Source organism: Pararge aegeria, chromosome 5 (genome assembly GCF_905163445.1).
Source record: "Pararge aegeria chromosome 5, ilParAegt1.1, whole genome shotgun sequence".
Lineage (NCBI taxonomy): Eukaryota > Metazoa > Arthropoda > Insecta > Lepidoptera > Nymphalidae > Pararge > Pararge aegeria.
Window position 1 is genome coordinate 19,848,138 of NC_053184.1, and position 26,448 is coordinate 19,874,585.

A 26,448-nucleotide genomic window follows, 5' to 3' on the forward strand; every position below is an offset into this window, starting at 1 on the left:
ACTAAAAACAATGTAAAGCTATTGCTTTACGTCTTGCAAAGAGATTGAATGTGAAAATACAATGAAGACATGGCTGTACGGTGATATACCCTTGCCTTTTCCCTATGAGAAAGAAAAAAGAAAAAAAATTGTTAAATGTCAGTGTATATTTGTTGTTTTGACTTTCGAAATATTTTCCCGCTTCGTTTCTTTAGTTTAGTTTAGCAAAGCCTTCAATGAATTGTTTTTTTAAATTATTATTTAAATCAAATAAATAGGAATGAATTCCTGCAAAGAAAATATGCACGACAGTCAGTCAACACCGAAACGTCGTAGTCGTGAAAATCTTGGTTTAGGAAAAGTTTCAAGAGCATCCAAACTTCCAAAACTGAAAGTTAGAGATGCTTACCTTGTGAATAGTACGCCAATAAGTTCCTGTGAAACTTTTTCGATGGTAGAAAAATGTGAATCGCCATGTTTACCGTGCAACCAAGTCGAGTATAAAATGTGCGATTCCACGAGCAACAGTTCCATATGCAGCGACATACCGGGTTCGCCAGGCGTCTTGGAGTCCGGCTTTCTTAATAATCTTGAGAACTGGGAATCATTTGTAGGCAGTAAGCATAACAATAGTGGTAACACAAAGGTCGAAATCGAAGACAACTCAATAAATATGGACGACATATTCCATTCGAAATTAGAACAAGATTTAATCAAAAATCATTTAGATAGAACATTATTAACTTCTAGATGTGAAAAAGTATTTAGAGATGAAATTGAAGAGAGCTTTGATATGATAAATCAATCAATATGTCATATAAATAACGAGAATAGAAGTTCTTTATTTGAGACAAAAGATTCATTTTTGCTTGATATAAGGGAAAGTGGTATTGAAGCTATGCAAAAAGTCGCAAATACAAATGATTTGCTGAAACCACAGTTAAATCAAGAATTCTTAAAACCAAATACTTTTTATGGGCTTCCAAATATAGTGAAAGGATTGTTTAAAACTTATAGGAATATTGAAAAGTTTTATGGTATGTATTAGTAGGAAGACTTTCTTCTTAATTACAGCTTCACCAGGTATCATCATCATCATCAGATTATTAACAACAAGGCTGGCTTCGCAAGTTAATATTCTAATACTGCTCCAATACAGATTGGTGATTCTTTATCCCATATCACTCATTTGTGATATAATAATTGTTACCATTAGTTAAACATGCTTTCTGCAATATGGGAGGACATTAACTATTGGAGCTCAATAACTGAATATGCAATATAAAATGTATTTTAAAATGGTGTAAAAGCATTCTAGTTTTTATTTTTATTCTGCTAAAAGACTGCAATCTTGGCTGGTGATAATTGATGATGCAGTCTTAAGTATGACTGTAACTAAACCATTAAAGTGATGGGAACTCTCCCTTATAAGGCCACAGGTCTCACCACCGCATCAGTACGGTTGGCAAATTGTTATCTCAATTTTTTTAATGATGTTATGTGAGGTTTCTGTAAGCATCATAGGTCAGGCCTAAATACAATTCAATGTTTTAGACTGGCAGGAGGAGTGCCTTAATTTAGATGCAATAAGAGAGAGACGCAACCTCATCTATGCTCTGCCTACGAGTGGAGGCAAGACCTTGGTGGCAGAAGTGCTCATGTTACGAGAGGTGCTCAACAGGAAGCAAAATGCACTGTTCATTTTACCATTTGTTGCTATTGTACAAGAAAAAGTAAGTGTTTTTGTGTAGAATACCTAATAATCTTATTATTTACTAGCTGTTGCATTCTTTGTCCTTGTTTCTTACGGTTTTTACATATCCAGGAACTGTTTGCTTTCTGGAATAAAGAAATCTATGTTACTCTTCATCCTTTGAACTAACTTGACATTAAAAAAATCAAGTACATTGATTGCTTAGTTAAGATGTAAACAACAAACAAACACAATTAAGTTTATATTAGTAAGGATTTATTGATTTGCACTTTCCCATTTACAAATATAAGTTTATTATCATAGCTTATATGACTTTTGTTTTAACTGGTTTGTATGTTTTTGGCTGGATTATTTCAGAAATCTTTAGTGCACAGCTTATAAATGGTTAAAAAGCTACATGAATTACTAAGATCCAATTTTATTTATATGTAATAGTTATGATGCTGTTCTGGATAAAAGACCTTGTCAGTGGCGGGCATAGAGGATATGCACAGGGTATGCAAGTGATATAAAATGAAGAAAATCTCCAGTACAAGCTATAAAAAACTTAAGGATATTATTATTATTATTATTATAGACATTGTAAGAGTTATAAAAAACCTACCCTTAAGTATTTTTAAATTGTACTGTAGATTTTATTCATTTTATATCACCTACACACCCTGTACAGATGGATGATTTTCAGATATGGTCATTAGCACCATTTGCTCTGCAACTAGATTTCCTGGTAGAGGAGTATGCAGCAGGCAAAGGACACATACCTCCAAAGAAGAGGCGCAAAAAGAACAGCATTTATATTGCTACCATTGAGAAAGGTCTAGCCTTGATCAGGAGTCTGGTTGAGCTGGGTAGATTGAATGAACTAGGACTGATTGTGGTAAGTTACAATTTGTTTTAATGGTCCTTACTTTTTACCCACTGCGATTTGTTTGTTTGATGTCAGACCTTGCTCAATAATAAATGTATATTCAGTCCCATAATAGAAGTTTCATCATCATATCAACCAATAGCCGTACACTGCTGGAAATAGGTCTTTTGTAGGGAGTTCCAAATTGCACGGTTCTGTGCTGCTTGGATCCAGCGGCTACTTGCAACGCGCTTAATGTCATCTGTCCAACCAGTACCAGTTCAGGGCTGTCGGTAACTCTGGTTCTTCTACGAATCTCCACATTTCTGTTTCGATCGCGTAGAGATACTACGAGCATAGCTCTCTCCATCGCCCGCTGAGTGACTGAACCTTCTGATAAGACCCATATAATAGTAGTTTATGATATGCTAAATGATACTTTACAGTCGACGCTGTATTAGGTGCGCGAGCTTTATTATATTGATGTTATAAGGTTCACGCTACGAGCAAGTGTGATGAAAATAATGTAGCAGAAAAAGTGTCAGTAAACATATAGTTAACAAATGCAATGTACGCGTGAAAAGTGCCATCTATGTGCCTATTTGAATAAAGAAATATTTGACTTTGACTTTAGGTAGATGAGCTACATCTAATAGGGGAGGCTGGGCGAGGCAGCACACTTGAAACATTACTGACCACTGTCATATTCGCTAATCGTAAGTACTAACTCAGTTTAACGACCCTACAGTGGTGGACTAAAAATAAAATAACAATAATCTCTTTATTTCAGGCAAAGCCCATAGTAAAACATTTGAAAATTACAAAATTAGAGAAAAGATAAAAGAAATAATTAACAATATACAATATCGAATTAAAATTGAAAATGCAATATAAATGACATGTCGTAAATATTAACAATAAAAAAAAAAAACTGTGAAGAATGATAATGAAATAAATAAATATTTTTTTTATTACTAATACGATAATGCATTTGTTTCCAGAGGGCATACAAATAGTAGGCATGAGCGCCACAATAGGCAACCTCCCCGACATCGCGCGGTTCCTGAACGCCGACGTGTACGAGAAGCAGTTCCGGCCGGTGGAGCTGACCGAGTACGTCAAGCTCGGTGACATGCTGCATCGCATCGTGTGGGACGGCGGGGCCATGGAGATATTTCCTGAAAGGCAGCTGGCTTTTGACGTGAGTGCCACCGGCATGGCCATCCACTGGAACCTGCTGCATTGCGGGTTGCGGGTTATAGCGCACGTGTTGGCGTCCGTGGCCGTTTGCGAGTGCCTTTCGCCGCCGCGAACGTGCGATGTACCCGTCGACTCATGCGTTACATACGAATGCATCGTTCCAGCACAGCACATCTTGCGATAGTGTTATCGTAGAGTATCTGTACTTAATATTATAAAGAGGAAAGTTTTTTTTGTTTGTTTGTACCGAAAAGGCTCCGAAAGTACTGGACCGATTTTAACGATTTCTTCACCAATAGAAAGCTTAATTATCATAAACTAACCTAGGCTATAATTAATTTAAAAAAAAATGGAAATGGATGGATTTTAACTTAATAGTCACTATTACCAGAGCCAAAGTGGGTATATAATAAGGACTTGAGATGTGACATATACCAATAAAACAGTGATGGTTTTGCCAGTACTCAGCAGCGGGCGCCACCCTAGACCCGGACTATCTGGGCGGCCTTGTGTCGGAGGTGGTACCACAAGCGTCCTGCCTCGTGTTCTGCCCGACCAAACGTAACTGTGAAAACGTCGCCGCGCTGCTTTGCAAGTTACAACGACGGTAAGATACTATATAGTCTAGTCGACAAGTTGAAAATGGTACAAAATAGAGATACTGCTCTTAAAATTACGTGCGATAGCTCGTTGGATCCGGAATGACGTCTAGAAAAATGTGCTAAAAGCGTGTATTAGCACATAAAAAATTGCAAAGGTTATAAACAATTAAAGATGAAAAAAAAATGGCATTTCGTTTTTTGCCAATATTTCATAAACTATTAATATTTAAGAAATTTCAAAAAAAGATTCTGAAAGAGGAGGAAATTTCCAATAAAAAACTCATAACTCCCGGAACTCTATCGCCATTATTTATAATTTTAATTTAACGCTGAAGATAGGTCCGCGCGCGACATTTTTAGGTTGCGCGCGCGGCGTCAAAAGCGAGTACGGCACATTAATTAATTTATTTAAGGTATTGAATATTTTTTTTTTAATTTGAAAAAATTATGGTGTGTTCTGAACACTATAAATAATTCATTGCCGTTGGAAATTTTACTTAAAGTTAATTTTTCAACAAGTTAAACAATTGTTAACTAACGAAATTTTCTCAAACTACCGTCTTAATTGAAAGTGAAAAAAAATGTTTAAATAATGGTCGTAAAAAATTTTCGCTTCGTAGAGCCTTTCTTACATACATACTTAACAAGATCGTGCCATAAAAGTTAAAAAAATATTTATACTTTGTTTATAACAATTTTTTTACTTGAACAAAAACTTAAAAATCCAAGTAATGTTGTTAAAAAAATTTTTTTTTTTCTAAATCATCATATTATCGTTTTTTTATTAATACAAGATATTAATTGATTTGCAAAAAAAATTTTTCCCGCCGTTTGTTGATAAATTTTTTATAAACAAATTGATTAAATCAATATTTTTAAAAAAAATTTTTTCACAACTTTATTACATTATAAATAATATGATTTTTAAAAAAAAAAATTTTCCTTAATAACAATTTTTAATTGTTTATAATCGTTTTTTTTATATTTCTATTGTTTAAATAATTAGTTAAGAAATTATTTTTTTTCTATAAATCATAATTGACAGTCCTCTATAAATTAACAAAAAAAAAATTTTTTTTATTAACAATTCTATTGTTTATTAACTTACCAATTTGTTATAAACAAATTTTCAACTTTTTTTTATTTTTTTTCTAAAACTTCTAAAATTAACAAAAACAATCATAAATAACAAAGTATAAAAAAAAAATTTTTTCAATTTTTTATTGTACTTTTAAAAAACACGTGTTACAAAAGTTGCAGCGGCTGCTTCGTTTGTCTACTAAAAAACTGAAATAACTTTTAAACTATTAGAGATACAAAAATAAACATTCTAGTCGATTTTATAAACAGTTAAACGATCTTTTAAATGAATTATTCAAAAAAATTTTAGTTATTACTAATTTATTGTTACGCGCATTTGTTTATAAAAACTTATATTTTTTTCGATGTTTTTCGAACTTTCGTGACTCCTAACTTTTTAAATAATGCAGATACGGTTACAGACCTTCAAGACTATTTTGTTAAGTAATAAAATATATAAACGTTGTAGTTATTTATTTATAAATCATGTCATTTTTTAATTAATTATTGGCATTTTTTCTCTTTTACGGTTCTCTCGCTTCTCACAGTTATTATTTTTCTTGTAATATTCATCATTTATTTCGAGTTCTGTACTTAACAATGAACAGCTGCTTCTTTTAGAGCCCATTTTTTCTGTCCGACCTTTGAATCTTGTCCCTTCTGTTACCTGCTTTCTTTGCTGACGTGGCTTATATACATACCTGCAGGTATAGACATATCTGCTTCAGTTGAAAACGTGGCTCATAGTCGATCTTACAGTTACCAAAAACAGTTCAGTGTCCACAATGGTTGGAATAAAATAAATGTTGTATTGCTTACTTACGAGCGGTTTCCCGCGTATAAGTAGCGTAGTGTTTCGGTAGATGTAGAGTTTTATGTGTCGGACCTTGTCCGGGGAAGAGTTACAACCATGCTTATTTCTGCCGCCATACATTGCTGTGCCCCGTTACACTTTGAGCACATATCAGTATAAATAAGTGATGAAAAAATTAATAACCACCAAAGTACTCAGTATTTCAAAATATCCCAAAATTCTAATAAATATCTAAGAAACACGTACTTCAAGTTTTCTTTCGATGTAACAAAGTTTTACTGAATCGTGTAAACCATTTAGTCCTAGACCGGTATACGAGATGTACTAAACTCGCATAGAAGACAGTTGCGACCTGAATACGAGATATGCTAAACTCGCATAAAAGACACTTGCGACCCGTATACGAGACTAACTAACCAAACTCGCATCAAAGAAACTTGCACAAGACATACTAAACTCGTATAAAAAACACTCGTGACCTGAATACGAGTCGTACAGTATGTCTCCTTTTTAGGAGACATACTAAATTCGCATAGAAGACACTTGCGACCTGTTTACGAGACGTACTCGTAAAAGATGAGAACCGCCGACCGTTCTAAGCAACCGTATACTATATTATCAGTATAAAATTTCGTGTGTCAATGGTTACTCTAGAATAAATATATGAATGTCAACAGCGAGATGTCGAGCCACCGCGCGGCCGAGCGCGCCGCCCTGCAAGAGGCCCTGCGCGCCGAGGGCGCCGCCGCGGGCCTGCTGGCGTGCGTGCGCGTGGGCGTGGCCTTCCACCACGCGGGGCTGGCGGCCGACGAGCGCGCCGTGCTCGAGCACGCCTTCAGGTCGCTGCGTCCCTCCCTGTAGCCTTCGCTCCGTTGTAGAACAAAACTCAGACGTACAGGATTTGCGACTAAACCGACCAAAGCACATTAGCAGACCAACATATTTAGTAATGCCTGTAATATAGTACTTTAGGTTTATTAGTAAGTAACGTAATTAAATGGATCTATTAAAGGCGGTTGATGTCGTGCTTTTTATTTCGCACAATATACGGACGTGTGAATATTGGGCGAATGAGATGGGCTGCCTTCTAGAAATCGGGTTTTTAATGGCGCAGGCTATATGTTATGTCCATTTTACTATAAGAAGCTATTGAGAAACGATGCGACTATTGCGGGCATTCTTGTATCCAGGGTTTCGAGAAAATAACAAGAGATATCTGCGTTGCGTTTGATATTTGGTCGCAGTTTTGTAATAGTGGTGGTGCGCGTGCGCAGGTCTGGCGTGATATCCGTCGTGTGCTGCACGTCGACGCTGGCGGCCGGCGTGAACCTGCCGGCGCGGCGCGTCATCGTGCGCGCGCCGCGCGTGGGCCGCGAGCTGCTGTCGCTGGGCGCCTACAAGCAGATGGTGGGCCGCGCCGGCCGCGCGGGCGTCTGCGAGGCTGGTGAGGATGTGTACAAAGACCGCAAGATGCGCGAAGACATCGACGTGTCTGTATACTCATCGAGAGTAACGGTGCGCAACCAAATCCGACTTACCGCAGGTGTCGTGGGCGGAGAGACACTCCGTACCACTTCGTTGCCCTGCCAGGTTGGACGAGTAGGATCATTATAATGTACCTAATATAAATACGCCACTATAATCTACTACTCCTTCGCTGTCGCGTGGCACTTAAATTTGGGCTTAAATTAACGTATGGACCTGCTAAAGCACAAGAACACGAAATACACATATATTATTTGGATATTATGTCCACTCTGAGAGTTGATATAAAGCTGTGGGAGAAGATACATTTTTATCGTTTCCCCGGGGAGATAATTGGTTTCTGCCCGCGCTAGCCGCGCAGTGACGCGCCGAGCGGGGCCCGAGCGACATGGGGAGTGTTGCAGGCGAGAGCATCATAATCTGCGGCGCCGGCGACTGGCCCGCGCTGCGCCGGGCGCTGGGCGCGGGGCTGGCGGGCGCGCGCAGCCGCCTGCGCCCGGCCGCGGGCTCGCTGCTGCTGAGCGCCGTGGCGCTGGGGCTGGCCGCCGCCCGCCACCAGCTGCGCGCGCTGCTCGGCGCCTCGCTGCTGGCCGTCGCGCCCGCCGACAGGTGACTCACTCACTCACTCACTGACTGATTGACTGACTCACTGACTCGCTGACTGACTGACTGACTCACTGACTGAGTGACTGATTGACTGACTGACTCATTGACTCACTGACTGATTGACTGACTCACTGACTGACTTATCTATCAACGCACAGCTCTAACCACTTGACGGATCGGGCTGAAATTTTGCACACAGATAGTTATTACAAATAAGGCATCCGCTAAGAAAGGATTTTTGAAACTTCCAACCCTAAGACGGTTATATGGGGCATGAAAGTTTGTATAAAATCCTTCATTTATCAATTTATTTTTCAACTGACATCATGTTTTCAATTAAAAATAAAGAAATACATGTTTCACAAATTTTAGAAATACCAACTCCAATAGGCAGCAGGAGGGGATGAAAATTTATATGAAAGTTACTGATTTTTTAAGTAATTTCCGTTCATATATTTCTATTAGCGGCAAGACTTTTTTAACCCTTTGCATTTAAAATTTACCAAATCAAAAATTGAACTTAGCGTGAGCGCTTCGCTCGCGGGCAAAAGCTAGTTAAAAATATAATGCATAACCTTAGATTGTAAGCTACAGTGGGGTGTCCATAGTATGCTTTGTGTGCATGCGTGCTTAGCTTCGGCAATGTAGGCTACATTGCCGAAGGTGCATTGATGAATAATTGTTGTCACTTTATAATTATTTTAAGTAGGCGAAAAGTTCAAAAATTAAGCCTGACAGACACAAAGTTCTTGCTAAAACGAACTCACAATCCGTCGCTGAACTAAATATTTTATTTTTATTTTTAATAATGTGACGTATTCGTAGGCGAAAGTTCGCCATTGTTCTTTAACGATAGCAACGAATAGGGAACGAATCTATGAACCGTTCAATGAATGATTTTCTTGTGTAAGCGTTGATTGAGTTGATTGACCTCTCATTTTCGATCCTGCACTATGTCGCGCAGGGAGGAGCGTCCTGGGCGCATTCTTTTTAAGTTTCGTTGCTCACGAACGATAGCAAATCACCTGTGCAGTTGTTTAGTAAACAGTATGCTGTTCAGTTTTTTTTACTCCAATACAACTTTTTTTACTCTACTACAAGTTAGCCCTTGAATACAATCTCACCTGCTGATAAGTGATGATACAGTCTACGGTTTGTCAGTTGGGGTATTCGGTACGCGACATTATAACGGAACGCTAATCGCTTAACGACGACCACATTCGTAACTTAAACTTAAAATCATCAGAGCAACCGGTGGACGCAAATTCAGCGATTGAAACAAAAAAAAATGATACAGAACACGAAACTTTACTTTTGATATGACGTAAGTACGAGTAATGTACTGAAGAATATCGGGAATGAACTATCGAATGAATGTTACGGTCACTCACTTCTTATTATTTACAATTTCTAGTTTACTTAAGAATTATGGGTATGGCCATTATTAAGTAGCCTTTTATTTTCCTGGTGACTAGATCAATAATAGCTGACTTGTCGTGGTGAACTGTTGTTTTAGTGGTTTGGACTTGGACGAAGTATTCGACGAAACTATTCACGCGTTGCTGAAGAGCGGTGCTTTGGAAGTGGTCGACAAGGGCTCTGACGATGGCAACTTCTGCGTCTCCGTCAGTAAACTCGGCAGGGCGGCTATTAAAGGTTTGTGTGACTGAAAGCAACGTTTCAAGCGAGCAACACGAAGCTCCACTTAGTTTTTGTTGAGAGCTCTGCATCCAAATATAATAATGAAACTAAAATGCAATAAGCGCTAACCATAATTTCCTTACAAGCTAATCACTTTTAACGTACATACATTTTAGCTAAGGCCTGCTTGCCAAAGCCTAGCTCAAAAGTAAGCCTAGCTTGTCTTATGGGTACAAGGTTGGCTGATGAATAATTTTATGAATAATAAACATCAATACTTGTAACATACAGATAAACATCCAGACACTGAAACTCTTAGGAATTCAGGTTTCCACACGATGTTTTCCTTCACGGTTGAAGCAAGTGATATTTTAACACTGGACAGGCAATTTTGGTAGAACGCTTCCGACATGCTACCAACCGTCAATATGGAGATAATATGCGGGAAGCCGTGAGATCCAATGATGCCTAGCGCATGGAATTCATCTCAGCAGCCACGACCACCGTGCCAAGAGTGCACGACTAAGAAATAGGTCACAAGGTCTTGGGTATGATGTATTTCTGCTGATAAAAAATCAGTACAAGCTTACTGCCATTTGCGCACAATAAACTGGAATATACAAGGTTAAGTTATAAATCAATTGTTTAACGGCGCGGCGTATGGAATGTAAAGCGAGGTGTGCGTGTGGCAGGCTGCATGGAGCTGGACGTGGCCAAGCAGTTGCTGCTAGAGCTGGACGTGGCGGCGCGCAGCCTAGTGGTGATGGGCAGTTTACACCTGCTACACCTGGTGACGCCGCGCGACAGTGGCGTGCGCCCCGACTACCGCCACTACTATGCGCTGGTGAGACCGCCCGCGCTATTCGGGACAGGTTCAATACAAAAACGCTACATTTTAAACCTTAGCACTTTCGAAAACGGACAAAATTCAACTTAGTTTCATAGAATAATTGTTTTAAGATCGATCGATAGCTACTCTTAAATTATAATTGTTTTACCAAGTTTCTTATGGGTCATTAGTATACCACAGCTGTGTAGCGGGAGATAGACCTAAGACCCTCGAAACTTTTTGGAACGAGTGGAGTTCTTCGTTAACTAACTTCATCTCCATCTAGATTACTATAAGAGCATTATAAATCCATTAGCTAAGTTAAGCAGCATCGTTGCAATGCTGTGTTCCGGTCTGAAGGGCCTCGTGGCCGGTGTAATTCAGGCACATGAGGCTGTAAGTAAACATTATGGAGAACTCGTCTAGCAATATTCTTCGTAAATCAATCAATAACCTCAGTCACTGCTGGACTAAAGGCATCTCCCAATTGAACAGTTTGTCCAAGATGACCACGCTGGACAGACGGGTTTTCCGTTATGTTCGCTTAATCGCCTCGTATGACAGCCGCGGGATGAGAAGTGGCGGAAATCTTTATTCTGATCTGCCGTATGGTGGCAGATCACCATGAACATTGACCTTAAATTGCTTTCGACCGTGAAAAGCAGTAGAATCTGTACGATACCATTTATAATTCCTTCAATACTACACACCATACAGATCTTCCGCAGTGTACTATTTACGCACGTATCGCTCCGACGCCGCGCCGGAGCATCCTCATGTGAGGTTGGTTTTAATGAACAATTAACACTTTAGCAATTGTTAAAGCAAAGCACCTTGGCTTACACACTATCGCGTGTCTTGGTTGAAAAAAAATATATGTTGCACCGTACAGATTCTTGTACTTTTCCCGGAGTAGAGCAAATTAAGCTCAATGTCTAATTATACTTTGCTTGAATTAATATCAGACCACTTTTCTGTAGTACTGCGACTTGGACGAGGAGGGTATTCAGACGGCGAAGATTCTGGGCATCACGGAGATGAATGCCGTACGAATGATGACTGGGAAGCCGATAACGGTAAGTTAAATATTAAAACGAAAGTAGGTTATTATATATATGTGTTTGTACTAATATAAATCAAGTTAAGTTTTTTAAATAGAGTGATCGCCATTTTCGCCATATCTTCTTATTTTGTTGGGATTTAAGTTCTTGTGTTTAAGTTATTGGCAGTAATGATAAATTATAGAGTAAGGTTGCAAGGTCAAATGGGATATCCCGCGAACTAGCTTTATTATGTCATTTATGTTCCATACCTGATTGTCATTTCCTACTGTGCCACACCAGATTTTTATTTTCTTCTGTGCCATACCAGATTGTCATTCCCTTCTGTGCAATATTGTTTTTCAGTAATTAAACAACAACAGTTTTCCTATTAATGGACATAGAAGTAATTATTCATTGTTATCGCCTAATTGTATACATACGCTTGCTTTTCATCTTATTTAGTTTTCTGTACTTTTGTGTTGTGTGGTGTACATTCAAATTGAACTCAATCGATCGAATAAATTATAGGTCCATCCATCCTTCTTTGCATTGAGTTAAACAGATCCATATTTCTATCCATATTTCTTTAAGGAACCGACCCCAACAACTTTTTTCTTTTATTTAGATGGACCTCTTAATATCTAGAAAATAAATTTTGGTACTTGAATTTTTTTTTTTAGATATCTCAAGATAGTATTAAAATCTTTGCAGAATGTTCCGGAGAGTGTCCTGAGTAGATTCTATATTGCAATGATGCTGCGTGATCTGTGGAGACAAGTTCCCGTTCCGAAAGTTGCTGAGAAGTAAGTACTCACTTTTTTTTACTAAATGTGACCGGCGGTATCTTTCAGTTATCCAAAAAAGTGTGTAACAATCTAGCCAACAACTTTCCTCAATCAACATAACATATACAGATTCGAAAAAGAACATATTTGTGTTATTTGTATACGCTTCGCACGCTGAGGTTGCCTTTAAATTATCACTCTCAGTGATAAGGCCGCCGCACCCTAGCATTCAGTGCTATAACTGTTTCCTCGCGTTCTTCCTGTTCGCCACGTGCATGGTGCGAGAGTGTGGCAGGTTCGGCCTCCCGCGCGGCACGGTGCAGGCGCAGCTGGCGGCGGCGGGCGGCTTCGCGGCCAGCGCCCAGCGGCTGTGCGAGGAGCTGGAGCCGCTGTGGCCCTTCCGCCTGCTGCTGGGCGAGCTGGCGCGCCGCCTGCGCCACTGCGCCGCGCCCGACCTGGAGCCGCTCATGGAGCTGCCGGCCGTCAAGAGGGTACGTCCGGCCCGGAAAGGTATTCGGTCTCCCAGCCCGAGTTCCTCGTCCTCTAAATGTTGAGTGTCTGTTAATGTCTGTGTTTAGCCCATTCTAATAATAATAATAATAATAAATCCTTTATTGCCATACACTATTGTTAATACAAGATTAACAACTAAAAGAATCATCAATTAATATTAACAATATGGCAAATGGCCGCAAACTCAGCCTTATGCTGTGCATTAGCAACAATGCTCAGCGCTGATTTTCAGTCTGCACCAGTATCAGACTGAGCAAACAACCGCGACGCCCGAGTAAAGTTAAGAAAGCAATTTAAATTAAAAAAAAAAAATCCAAATAAACTGTAAAAGAGAGCCAATAAAACTAAAACTAACACAAACTTAAATTAAACAAGTAGGTAAATAAAGGTTCTGTAGATGTCAGTTCTGTAGATTCCTATGTAAATATGTTAAGTGTAATAATATTAAGTTGTAAATATATATGTAAGAACCTTCCTATCTCCGACCGACTAACATTCTAATTATCGGTTTTTCTGTGGTGTTTTCTGTTGGAAATTAACTCATAAAGGAGAAGCAAAAAATCTGCTACTTATTTAAATGCGTCAAGATTAAAATTTGGTCTTCCTCATATTTCACCGATCATTCTCAAAAGCGTGTCTCCTCCATACCACGTGACATTGGCAAAGTAAATCGTACCCAATTGGTACAAACGCAAGCCATTAAAAAAAAAAAAAAAAGGTATTCAGTAGAGAATCTGGTCCAAACGATTGATATTTGCGGATGAGGGGGAACTATCAACAGTGAACTCCCTGCAAGTTGAATATGTAAGATCCGAGGGATCCGAAGACAGAACTTTTGCCTCTATTTGGATCAAACGAGTTGACATCTCTTCGTAGGTTAAGTTTGTGAGTGTTGATGGTGATGTTTCACAGACTTAACTGTCGCTTCCCGAAGACACGGTCGGGTCGCCCGGGAATCTTGCGAAGCCCCTTCCGCTCCTTCGTGAGGGCAAAATACTTAAATATTTCAGCATCATTGATTTCTGGAACAACGAGTAATCCTCTAAACATTGAGCCATTTTTATTATGAATAGATCAAAATTTAGAGCTCCCAAATAGGACGTTTATTTGCGGGTGAGGACGCTTCGGTTTATTTTTACGTTACACTTACTTACCTTTTTAGTACCAATGAGACGATTCAAAGTTCTTGTTGTTAATTGTTATTTAAGTCTTAACGAATTTTAACGAGTTGCGGTAAGCTGTAAGTTGTAACGGTTTATGTTAAAGATAGCAGGAAACGAATCTATTAACCGGTCAATGAACAATTTTCTTGTGTGAGCGTTGTTCGAGTGGCTCGACCGCACGTTTTTGTTCACGCACAGGAACATGCTGGGCGCGTTCTTTCTTGCTCCGTTGCTCACGTATACTTTGACGATATTTCATAACAACACGTCGATTGCGAGGCGAGCAAATCTTGCATAAGGCTACTGTCCGAACTGCGTGAAGAGTTAGTTAGCCTTGCCTATACGCTCATCGCTATTGTCATAACTTGGCAGGCGCGGGCGTTACAGCTCGTCCGAGCGGGCTACAAGCGGATCGAAGACATCGCCAAGGCGTCCGTCGACGAGCTGGCCAACAACGTGGCGCATCTGTCCCGCTCTGCGGCAGACCACCTCATTAGCGCCGCCAGGGTACGTTCAACATATTATTTATTCACTTGCCTTTCTAGTAGGAGAGGTAAATAGAGCTCGTTTCAACACACTACTACAATCAGGGCTTGAAAATCTGTAATTTCTGACGAATCTATTAACCGCTCAATAAACGATTTTCTAAATTGAGCGTTGTTTGAGTTGATTGACCGCTCGTTTTCGATCACGCACAGGAGCGTGCTGGGCGCGTTCTTTCTAGTTTCGTTGCTCAGGTTGTTTATAATGAATATACGTTCCTTTATTTACTTTTCGAGTGATTTAGTGACACATTATGCAGGCAGGTTTCTTTACATCTCGGAAATGTTATCTTTAGTGATCAACGAACGACAGACAGCAAATCTTTCACAATTAGTGCAGTAGTTTAGTAAACAGTATTGAGTGGTTAAAGTGTTGACACATTCTTTTTATTCCACTACAAGTTAGTTACTGGTAAGTGGTGATGTGATATAGTGACCACCAGAATTGGCTTGATGAAGATGGATGGCTTACCACCAGACCAGACCAGAGAAAATTCTGAAATTATAAAATCCCAAATCGAATGGAACCCGGGACACCTCACCTCACCGCTGCGCCTGGGAGGTCGTCGCTTAAATAATGTGCATGTTGTACATATTATTATTTTCAGGTAATGCTTATTGAAAAGGTAGAGAACTTACGCGCCGAGGCCGAAGATGTGATGGAAGAACTGAAGCTTTAACGATCATAAGAAATCATAATATATTCGAAATCAAGTCTGACTATTACCGATTTAAATAGAATAGAAATGGAAATGTTTCATTGCAAATAAAATAATGTGGATTGATGAAATGTAATGCAATAAATTGTGTATATATAAAAGTATATCCTTTTTCATTAACCTTTAAGCCGTAAAATAAAACAAGGCAGTATCATACACAGAATTAAGAATATACAGAACCCTCATTCAGCCAATATTGCATGTAGTGCATTATGTCCAAAAACAGTGAAAACGTCCCGCGCACGTCTCACTTCACACCCGCGGAATGTTGCTAGCTCATAAACTTTTCCCATTTTATGGTAAACGTTTATAACATTAGATGCAAAATAATTACTGTCATCTGCTAAATGGAATGAAGTAACTATACCGCTTTTAACAATACTAAAGTGGAAAGAGTGGTAATGCCAGTCACTTGAGAGCACATCAGGTACGCTCATAATATCTAGGAGTCGCTGTGGTCCGATACGGCCCGGAGTTTATATACTAAAGTGTTAGTATATAAACTCCGGGCCGTATCGGACCGTAGTGGATTTTCATGTTTCAATATTAGTCGTGTACACGGTTTCTGTATCTTACGGTTTCAGCACCATAAGCGGATCCATATGCTGCAGCAGGGTTATGTAGTCTTCTGAATAAACTGCCCGTTTTGCTTAGCTTGTGTGGTTCACAAAGTCTGATTCGGTAGTCATGGACTGTCAAGGTTATAACAAATATGCCGAATTAATTACCTAATGTCAAGTAACGTGTTTGTATGTACAAAAATGACATTCCAGGTTCTCAACCAGACTAAGGAGCCAATTCAGTTGCAGTGAAGAGTGAGACAGTACCTTTTTTAAAGTTTGTAGATAGAAACTGGTTTTTAAGATTGACATCAATACAATTTAATCAGTACTAACACTGCTCATGCGCATCGCGACGCCATATGATGAAATAAATGTACTATACGAAGCGTACAGTGTTTGCTATGTTACACATGTGAGAATAACCTGTATTTTAATTGAAAAAATATTTTTTTTAAATAAAATATGTCTGACAACGATAATTCGGGGAGTGAAAGAGCGCAGCCAGATTTCATTATGCAATATCTGATTTGCCATTTCTGCCGTAATCTGTTGGTTTATGCATATAACTTGTACAAAACAATTTCGATGTTTCACAGCTGCCTGGCCGTGACGGCTCATACTTTTTTTTTATTGTCGCCATGTTTAAAATCATTTTTTGTGACAGTTAAATAAAACAGAACTCAACGGTAAAAGTTTATTCAGTTCACCGTTTCTTATAAATACACGGTTTCAAGGTCAACACGGGCAGCTTCGCCTTCTTGACGGGCGGGTCGCGTAATTTGGTGAACTCCAGGAAGTAGAACACTTTCTGCGTGTCGTCCAACTTCTTGAGAGAGAACCCGAGCCTCTGCACATCGCTGGTGAAAGCTTGAATGTTGTCGAACCGACTCTCCACCTCTGCTATTAGTAAATGACCACTGGAACAAAAATACTAGGTTTAGAGGAAATGGTATTAAGACGTCGACGAGCAATCACCTTAAATGCCATTCTTATAATATAGTAATGCTAACCTCTACGGGGAAATACTGAACAAAGGAATAACACTATCTCTAGACCCTTAAAAGTTATTATTAAGCGAATTTATTTCGTGGTTGTGGTGCCCGTTCTGACATAATTAGAAAAGCTGCTGTCAGCTGAAGTGTGATATAACACTGAGTAACTATTTTGACCTCACCTTGATTTTGACGCTACTTTTATTATAAATATCAAAGAAGTAACACAAGTCGGTATATAATACCTCCTTGTGCTACTTGACTAGACTGCACACTGTCTTACGACCAAGCTAAAAGGTTATGATGTGAAGGATCTACATCATAGCTAGCTTGGTTGTTTGTGGTATGGATTTACCACAGAAATTTTCTTTAAACCTTGCAGGACACAGTAACATAACCCTTTACTGCAAGACACAGCAATTTCCACGCAAACGCCTAAGATTAATTAAGTTGGTAAACATTCCACTTACCCAGGTTTAAGCACCCTGTTAGCTTCAAGCAAGTACTGAGTTAGCTCCGTGCCCATCAGAGCCAGGCAGTACACAGCTACGTCCATCGAGCGAGCCAGAAGCGGAGTGCGCGCCATGTCGCATGCTTCCACGCCGGGCACCGTGGCCACCAGGTCGAAGGATCTCACCGTTTGGGACACGCGCTTAGACAGCTCCGCTTCTCCACAGCCCATGTCAGCTATTTTATGGGTTTGGGGCCTGAAGAGAGGAAGTCATTTTCAACAGATGGACATAGAGTGGCTATGCACCATTGACATTACTATTTTCTGGTCTGCTCCTCTACTGTTGAATAGAGAATCGAGTGAAAGCTTATGTTCATAAATAAATAAATATACTACAAGACACACAGCTGTGTGTACACAGCGTCATCTAGCTTCAAATTCAAATTTCAAATTCAAAATTCATTTATTTCAAGTAGGCCTAATATAAGCACTTTTGAAACGTCAAGTCTGTCTGTTTGTAGTGATTCTACCACCGGTTCGGAAGGCAGATTCTACCGAGAAGAAGCCGGCAAGAAACTCAGCAGTTGCTCTTTTCCAACATCAACAATTTACATTTTGCATTTTAACATTCATTTTTCTATCTTGTGAGAGCTGAAAGCGGAGCCGGATGCTTCCAAGCAACCTTGTCATTAAAAAATTCATCAATTGTATAGTAACCTCGCTGTAATAAATGTGTTTTAACAAATTCTTTAAACTTGTGCATTGGCAGGTCCAAAATCACCTTAGGAATCATATTATAAAAGCGTATACTCAATCCCACAAATGATCCCTGTACCTTACGCAGACAATATGCAGATGACACTAATTTATGACCATTTCTTGTAAGTCAACTGTTTATGTCCACTTTTTGTTTATAAAGACTAATATGTTGTCTTACAAATACTATATTGTTATAAATATATTGTGAAGCTACAGTAAGTATGCCTATTTCTTTAAACTTCTCACGGAGGGATTCGCGTGATTTAAGTTTATATATTGACCGTACAGCTCTTTTCTGCAATATAAATATAGTTTCGATATCAGCTGCTTTACCCCATAACAAGATTCCATAGGACATAACACTATGAAAGTACGCAAAATAAACTAGCCTAGCTATTTCAACGTCAGTAATCTGTCTAATTTTTCTGACTGCGTAGGCAGCCAAGCTTAGTTTACCCGCTAGTGAATCTATATGGGCACCCCATTGTAGCTTATTATCCAAGGTCACGCCCAGAAAAACTGTGGAAGTCTCTATTCTTAGTGATTCACCATTTATCATTATATTTTTATCAATTTTCTTTACATTTGGTAAGATAAATTCGACACACTTTGTTTTTTTTTAATTTAAAAGTAAGTTGTTAACTGTAAACCAGTGCGACACATGCGACATAACACGGTTTACTTCGTCAGAGTTATCTTTACTCATATCAGTCTTAAAATTTAGAGATGTATCATCTGCAAACAATACAATGTCGCATGTTCCACTGACATGGTACGGTAGATCATTTATATACACTAAAAATAGAAAAGGACCCAAAATCGAGCCTTGTGGGACACCCATTGAGGTATTTGAACCCTGAGACTTTGCATCATTTATGCAAACTCTTTGGGTTCTATTGCTGAGATAAGAGGCAAAAAAATTTAGTGCAACGTTTTGGATACCATAGTGGCTTAGCTTAAGAAGCAAGGTTTTATGATCGACACAATCGACAGCTTTAGATAGATCACGAAAAACACCCATGGCGTTCTGTGAACATTCCCAGGCATCATAAACATGTTTTATAAGTTTAGCGCCTACGTCCGTTGTGCTACGACCTTTAGTAAAGCCATACTGCTCAGGATGTAGTAAGTTATTTACATTAAAATGATATAAAAGTTGAATAATATAATTTTTTCAAATATCTTACTAAGAGCTGGTAAGATTGAGATAGGTCTGTAATTGTTTATATCATTTTTATTACCAGATTTAAATAGAGGAATGAGTTTACTATGTTTCATTAGGTTCGGGAAAGTACCTAAATCAACACATTCATTGAAATGGCTAAAAGAGGAGCAATGACGTCAATAATTTGAGATATTACCATTACCGACATTCCCCATATATCACCTGTTTTCTTTAATTTTAACAACTTGAAGTTTTTAATGATATCCGATGCATCTATATGTTTGAAATGAAATAAAACTTTGCACTCATTAATGTTACCTCTTAATAAATTCTGAGCTGCAGTAGGTGAGGAATTTAGTGAATCTGTTAACAAAATAGGAACATTCTGAAAAAAGTTTTCAAAAGTACTTGCAACTTCTGTATCAGTAGTTACCATATTATTATTAATAATTAATTCAAAATTTCCGTTTTGAGATTTAGTTTTCCCAGATTCATTATTAACAATTTTCCAGGTTGTTTGTATTTTGTTTTCAGATTTTACTATCCGATTTTTAATGTATAGCGACTTAGCTTGTCTACAAACATTTTTAAATGTTTTGGAGTAACTTTTTACATATACAAGGAAAGTTGGAGTCTGATTGTATTGTTTTTCATCATATAGCTCATACAACTTATCCCTGCTTTTGTAAATGCCTATAGTCGCCCAATCACTAAACCTCATTTTTTTATTAAAGTAAGCATAGCTTGTGTACTAAGATGACTGATTACTATTTATAAATAACTAGCTGTTGCCCGCGACTTCGTCTGCGTTTGATTTTGTTTTTAAAGTATTCAGTATCACTTAGCCTTAAGTGAGTATTGTAGTATATATATACATATATATATAACATGTGACAAATAATTTGCAATAAAATAAAATTGCGACTATAATTAAAGATCTAAGATATCCTATCTCTTAATTTGGACCAGACTGCTCACGGTGAGCCAATTTTATTTAAAATCGGTTAAGTAGTTTAGGAGTCCATCGCGGACAAACATCGTGACAGGAGATTTATATATATTAAGATATTCATAAATACTTATAATATACAGATAAACACCCAGATACTGAAAAACATTCATGTTCATCACACAAGCATTTTCCAGTTGTGGGAATTGAACCCACAGCATTGGACTCAGAAACCATGATTGCTGCCCACTGTGCTAATCAGCCTTCAAAAGTATGTTATGTTGTATGTAAGTATGGTGTGTCAACTGTGAAAATTAGTTATTTATGACTTTATTTTGGCCGAGTGAGTGTATTAGGTAATACTACACCCACTTTGCCACAGTTAGAAGATCTTACATATGTAAAAATAACTACATATATATGTACAATACTAACAGTATTGTACTATATTGGTGATTGGACATTCTGATCCAGGTGTAATAAATAGTAACAAGAGTACTTCATACATTTTCTGTATCCTTTTAACAATAACATCCAGTGGTTTCACTGGCCACTTCTTGACCTGTTGTTGGTAGCCCTCATGGTAGATCTGGAATGCACTGGGGTCCCCCTGGAACAGCTTCTGAGCATCTGATCCACTAGATGTATATAGCTTCTCATTTAAGTATCTAAATTGTGCAGCTGAAAATAATAAACCACAAAATTACAATTATTGTTCTTTTTCATTATCTGCCTAGTTTTATCCTCACACTGGCACATGCCACATCTCTTATAGGAAGATGGGATCACCTTACTATAACAATAAATCATAATTATCATATTGTTCAAACTGACAGCTTAACAAGTTTAACAAAAAAAATATTTTAATGAAAACTAATTATCTCAGTCAAATAAAAAGTAATTAGTAGTAAGGCTGAGTTGATATTTATCAGAGGATAGAACTCCTTAAACTAAAACAGCAAATCACTTTTTTGTGACAGAGTTCATTCAGGGAAGTATGTGGATGGATTTTGGATGATCTGATGGATTTTCATGAATCCAGTGGAAACTGTATATTTTCTGGGATATAGAGATGTATAATGTATCTCCATTCAGAATTTAAGATAAATTAGTTTCGTATTTTTTGCTTAAGGGAGTAACAAACATCCATCCATCCATACTAACTTTTTTAATTGATAATATGAGTAAGATTGTGCTATTATATTGTGATATTTATTTACCTTTTAGCCTGTCTGGGATATAGAGATGTATAATATATCTCCATTCACAATTTCAGATAAATTAGTTTAGTATTTTTTGCATAAGGGAGTAACAAACATCCATCCCTCCATACTAACTTTTTTAATTGATAATATGAGTAAGATTGTGCTATTATATTGTGATATTTATTTACCTTTTAGCCTGTCTAGCATCCTGTTTCTTAATTTACTCCCACTAACATTTATATGATTTCTCTGTAGCACAGATTTCAAAATTTCTTTCTTTCTTAAGTCTTTTAACTTAACATTTTTTCTAATTCCTTTGCTTTCAATAACATTGCCTGTGTCATTTTTAACTTTAACTTTTACTTTTTTAGTTTTAATTGAAGTGGTTCTGTCTTTGGCTATAATCTGTGTTTCATTATCATCTTTAGGTTCAGGATCCTCATGATCAGGTTGAGGTTTATATGAAGTTTCAATTACAGTATTATTAGTGGTTTCATTGGAATGTAATTTTTTCTTTTTTTTTTTTGAAATCTTCTCAGGTCTTTCTTGAAATAACATTTCTTCATTATCATCATTCTTGTATGTTGTGTCAAATTTCTGTTTTTTAACATCAAGAACCAATTCATCTAGTTTATCACTTTCATAGTTTTTAATCTTAATATCATTATCAAGATCTTTCTTATTATCTATTACATTAATTAGACTATTTCTTTGTTTTAACATATTATATTTTTCTTGTTTCTTCTCATTTAATTGTGTTGTGTCTAATTTCTGTTTTTTAACCTCAAGAACCAATTCATCTTGTTTACCACTTTCATAGTTTTTAATCTTAATATCATTATCAAGATCTTTTTTATTATCTATTAAATTAATTAGACTATTTCCTTGTTTGGTCAAATTATAATTTTCTTGTTTCTTCTCATTATTTTTTTTATATTTTTGTTTATTTTCTATTTTGTTAGATCTCTGTACTTGTTTCAATAATTTCATCTTTGAAGTGGATATAGTCTTTGCTTTGAACCTTGGCTTTGCTTGAACAACTTGTTTTGGCATTTCAGGTGTTTTGGTTTTCTTATTTTTTTTATTATTTTTTTTCTGCAATACCATAATATCATAAATTATTTTAAATTATTACTAGATTCAGGGTTAAGCTTAAATTCCAAGTTAAGCTAATATAAGTAGTACCATAGTTTTTGCAGAATAGCAATATTTTTAAACCTGTCAATTTAGTTCAGAGATTTACTTAAACTTTATTCCTATTACTATGTCAATCAAGTATATTCCAGGGTGTATATAGTCATAGCCAATAGTTGTTACGGTCCTCTGATTCAAACATTATCATGTCAAAGAAGTTAGCTGAGAGTGTAGCTTTGCACTGGTAGTTGCACTGAAGTTGCAATGGATGAGGCATCTATTGCAACTTCGAAGGACAAATGAATTTTTGGAGTCTCATGATGCTGGAGTGCCAACTTGCACTGAAAACCTACATGAGTTCCAAAAAACAAAAAATATCACAACAAGTATGAAATCTGCATGCCTGAGAGTTCTTTTAAAGTTCTCAAAGGCGTGTGAAGTCTACCAAACCGTACTTGGCCAGCGTGGTGGAGCTAAACCCTTCTCATTTTGATAGGAGACCTGTGGCCTGTTGTGGGCCGGTAATTGGTTGATAATTATGGCGACACCATCAATCCGTTGATAATGAATAAATAAGATCACGGTTATTGGTTAAAATACGCTATGTGAGCGAAATTTCATTCATCATTATTTTAACCAAAACATGTATCGTTTGGCACATCTTTAGGTTACTCGGTAATTTGTTTGGGGTTTTTGTGGATTAATAATTCTTGTAAAATTGTTGTGATCTGCACTTGCTTCTTAAAAACCATGATTTTGGATTACTTACGGGTGAACGCGACACATTTGTAAAACTTAGGTTATTGCTGGAAGTATCGTCCCAATCTGGCACTTCAAACATTTTTTCCTATACCTACGGGCTTTATTTATTAATTCTTTAAAAAAAAAATCGCAATTGAAACTCCAAAACTTCACTAAAACGCGAAAAACGTGGTTTAAGTTAAACTTTTAAAGTTCAGACATTGGTTTGACATATCTATATATATAAAAGAAAGTCGTGTTAGTTACTTCACTTATAACTCAAGAACGGCTGAACCGATTTAGCTGAAAATTGGCAGGGAGGTAGTTTAGAGCCAGGAGAAGGACATAGGATACTTTTTATCCCGTTCGACATCTTTCCCGTGTGACTTGACATGTAACGTCAGTCACTATAAAACGTGGTATAACAAAAAAGAATCAGACTTGGAATAACAAAATTGACGTATAATGACAGCTATGTAATGACGTATGGATGACTATTTGATATTTGTAAGAAATCAATAATATAACTATTTCTATTAAATAAATAATTAACATTATTGCCCAATTGCCCATTCGTATAAACAGTGAAGTGAACTATAAAACTCGGTATGGTTAAAAATTTAAGTTTTTAGGTGAAGTGAAGTTTAATTAATAATGCCGCGACCAAGACGATCGAATCTTTCCCGACAAAGCCGTGATGCAAGAAGAATACGAAATACTGCAAATGAAAGGACTGAAGAAGAACAAGAAATTGCACGTGAACAGCGCCGCGATAGTATGGCTCGACTTCGTGCTTCTCAATCACGAGAGCAAAGTGAAGCAGCCCGTGAAACAGCTCGGTTGGCAATGCAGAATCGTCGAGCGAACAACAGAGGTCAACAAATAGATAATTTGCGACGCAGAACAAGATATTTATCAAGTGCTGATTTGAATCGAGCAGCGTTTCAATACGATTGCAGCAATGATTACAGCTTGCATCCTAGCGTTTGCATTGGGCAAATGGACGTAGTTTGCGAGTATTGTGGTGCATTAAAGTTTTCCGGAGAAACGCCTGGATTATGCTGCCTTAATGGTAAAGTGAAATTGCCATTGTTGACTCCGCCACCTGAGCCATTGTATTCATTGCTTTGTGGCGAAACACAAGAATCACGCCACTTTCTTGCAAATACTCAAAAATACAATGGTTGTTTCCAGATGACGTCATTTGGGGCAGATATTATCGAAGAACGGGGATTTAATCCGACATTTAAGGTATTTATTTTTGTACTTATATAGAATGTAGTTAAAGAATAACTTACTTTATCTATTGGTACCTATGTAGTATATTTGCTAATTCTGAACTCTACTCTCCCACCGAAAAAAGTGTTTATAACCCAGTTAATACTGTCTGGTTTTTATTTTGTAGATACAAGGACAGATTCATCATCGAATTGGATCATTACTACCTTTCGAAGATACACAGAATAAATTTTTACAAATATATTTCATGGGCAACATGGAAGAACAACTTGATCGACGCCTAGAGATCAATGCAGGAATGAAGCGAGCAATTCTTCAAGACTTGCAGTGTCTGCTTCATGAACATCATGCGTTGGTCAGGTTGTTTAAGAGTGCTTTAGAGCGCATGCCAAGTGATGACTATAAAGTTGTTATCAAAGCAGATAAACGACCATCTGGAACACACGAAAGGACATTTAATGCTCCAACAGTAGACGAAGTTGCCATCCTGATTGTTGGTGAACAATTGGAAAAACGCGATATTGTGCTTACACGTCGCGATACTGGGCAACTGCAACAAATATCTGAAACTCATCGATCATATGACACATTGCAATACCCGCTGATGTTTTGGCAAGGAGAAGATGGATATTATTTTAATATTAAAATGAAAAATCCATTGAATGGTGAGTATCAGTATCATAATTTATTTCATTTATTTGTGAAAGACACTGATTTAAAATAATGCTTATTAAAAAAATGGTTAATGTCTGTATTGTTTGCCTTTAAAATTTGCCTTTGAAATGGTTAATTATCAAATTTTTAATTTCAGGTGAAGAAACTACAAAGAAAGTTAGCTCAATGAATTATTACGCATATCGTTTGATGATTCGTCAAAATGCTGACAACTATTTGCTGCGGTTTCGTCGATTGTTTCAGCAGTATTGCGTTGACATGTATGTAAAAATAGAAACGGAACGTTTAACATTCATTAGGTTGAACCAAGCCAAACTGCGTTCTGAGGAGTACATCCATTTACGTGATGCAGTTAATACTGAAGGAAATGCAGCTAATATTGGTCGATTAACTATTCTGCCGGCGACATACATTGGTAGTCCACGTCATATGCATGAATATGCACAAGATGCAATGACATATGTTCGTCATTACGGTCGGCCCGATCTCTTTATTACTTTTACCTGTAATCCAAAATGGATAGAAATTACTCAATTGCTGCTTCCCGGACAAACATCAAGTGATAGACACGACATCACAGCACGTATATTCAGGCAAAAAATTCGGTCCCTGATGAACTTTATTGTTAAACAACGCGTCTTTGGAGATACTCGATGCTGGATGTATTCAATCGAATGGCAAAAGCGAGGCCTGCCGCACGCACACATTCTTATTTGGTTAGTGGAAAGAATTCAGCCTGACCAAATAGATGATATCATATGTGCTGAGATTCCTGATTATGAAGTCGATCCAGACCTACATGATGTTGTTACTACTAATATGATTCATGGACCGTGTGGTGCCATCAATCCCCAATCACCTTGCATGGTCGATGGAAAGTGCTCTAAACGATATCCACGGAAATTAACGGCGGAGACTGTCACTGGCAATGATGGTTATCCGCTGTATCGGCGTCGATCACCAGATGACAACGGTCGAACTGTCACAACGAAAGTGAAAAGAATGGATTTCGT

General features: G+C 37.6%; 2 protein-coding genes across 3 annotated transcripts; one reads left to right on the forward strand and one right to left on the reverse strand.

Moving 5' to 3' along the window:
• The first annotated feature begins 156 nt into the window (after positions 1-156).
• Positions 157-15,660, forward strand: LOC120624043 (helicase POLQ-like). 2 transcript variants are annotated; one of them, XM_039890361.1, is made up of 16 exons: positions 157-1,016; positions 1,534-1,712; positions 2,379-2,570; positions 3,175-3,256; positions 3,542-3,741; positions 4,202-4,347; positions 6,914-7,075; positions 7,511-7,680; positions 8,126-8,330; positions 9,844-9,983; positions 10,661-10,812; positions 11,778-11,873; positions 12,552-12,643; positions 12,921-13,116; positions 14,674-14,808; positions 15,452-15,660. In XM_039890361.1, exons 1-16 carry the CDS (start codon positions 260-262, stop codon positions 15,521-15,523), a joined length of 2,976 nt encoding a protein of 991 aa, XP_039746295.1. In that variant the 5' UTR covers positions 157-259; the 3' UTR covers positions 15,524-15,660. The 2 variants fall into 2 exon arrangements, with proteins under 2 accessions (XP_039746295.1, XP_039746296.1); XM_039890362.1 differs by lacking the exon at positions 12,921-13,116.
• Positions 15,661-16,805: 1,145 nt separating this feature from the next.
• On the reverse strand, positions 16,806-23,750 carry LOC120624064 (ribosomal RNA-processing protein 8). The gene is made up of 5 exons (XM_039890393.1): positions 23,550-23,750; positions 21,835-22,741; positions 20,948-21,122; positions 17,588-17,824; positions 16,806-17,042 (listed from the first exon to the last, which is right to left on the reverse strand). The coding sequence occupies exons 1-5, from the start codon at positions 23,619-23,621 to the stop codon at positions 16,829-16,831; spliced, it is 1,605 nt and encodes a 534-aa protein (XP_039746327.1). The 5' UTR covers positions 23,622-23,750; the 3' UTR covers positions 16,806-16,828.
• Between the last annotated feature and the right edge of the window lie 2,698 nt (positions 23,751-26,448).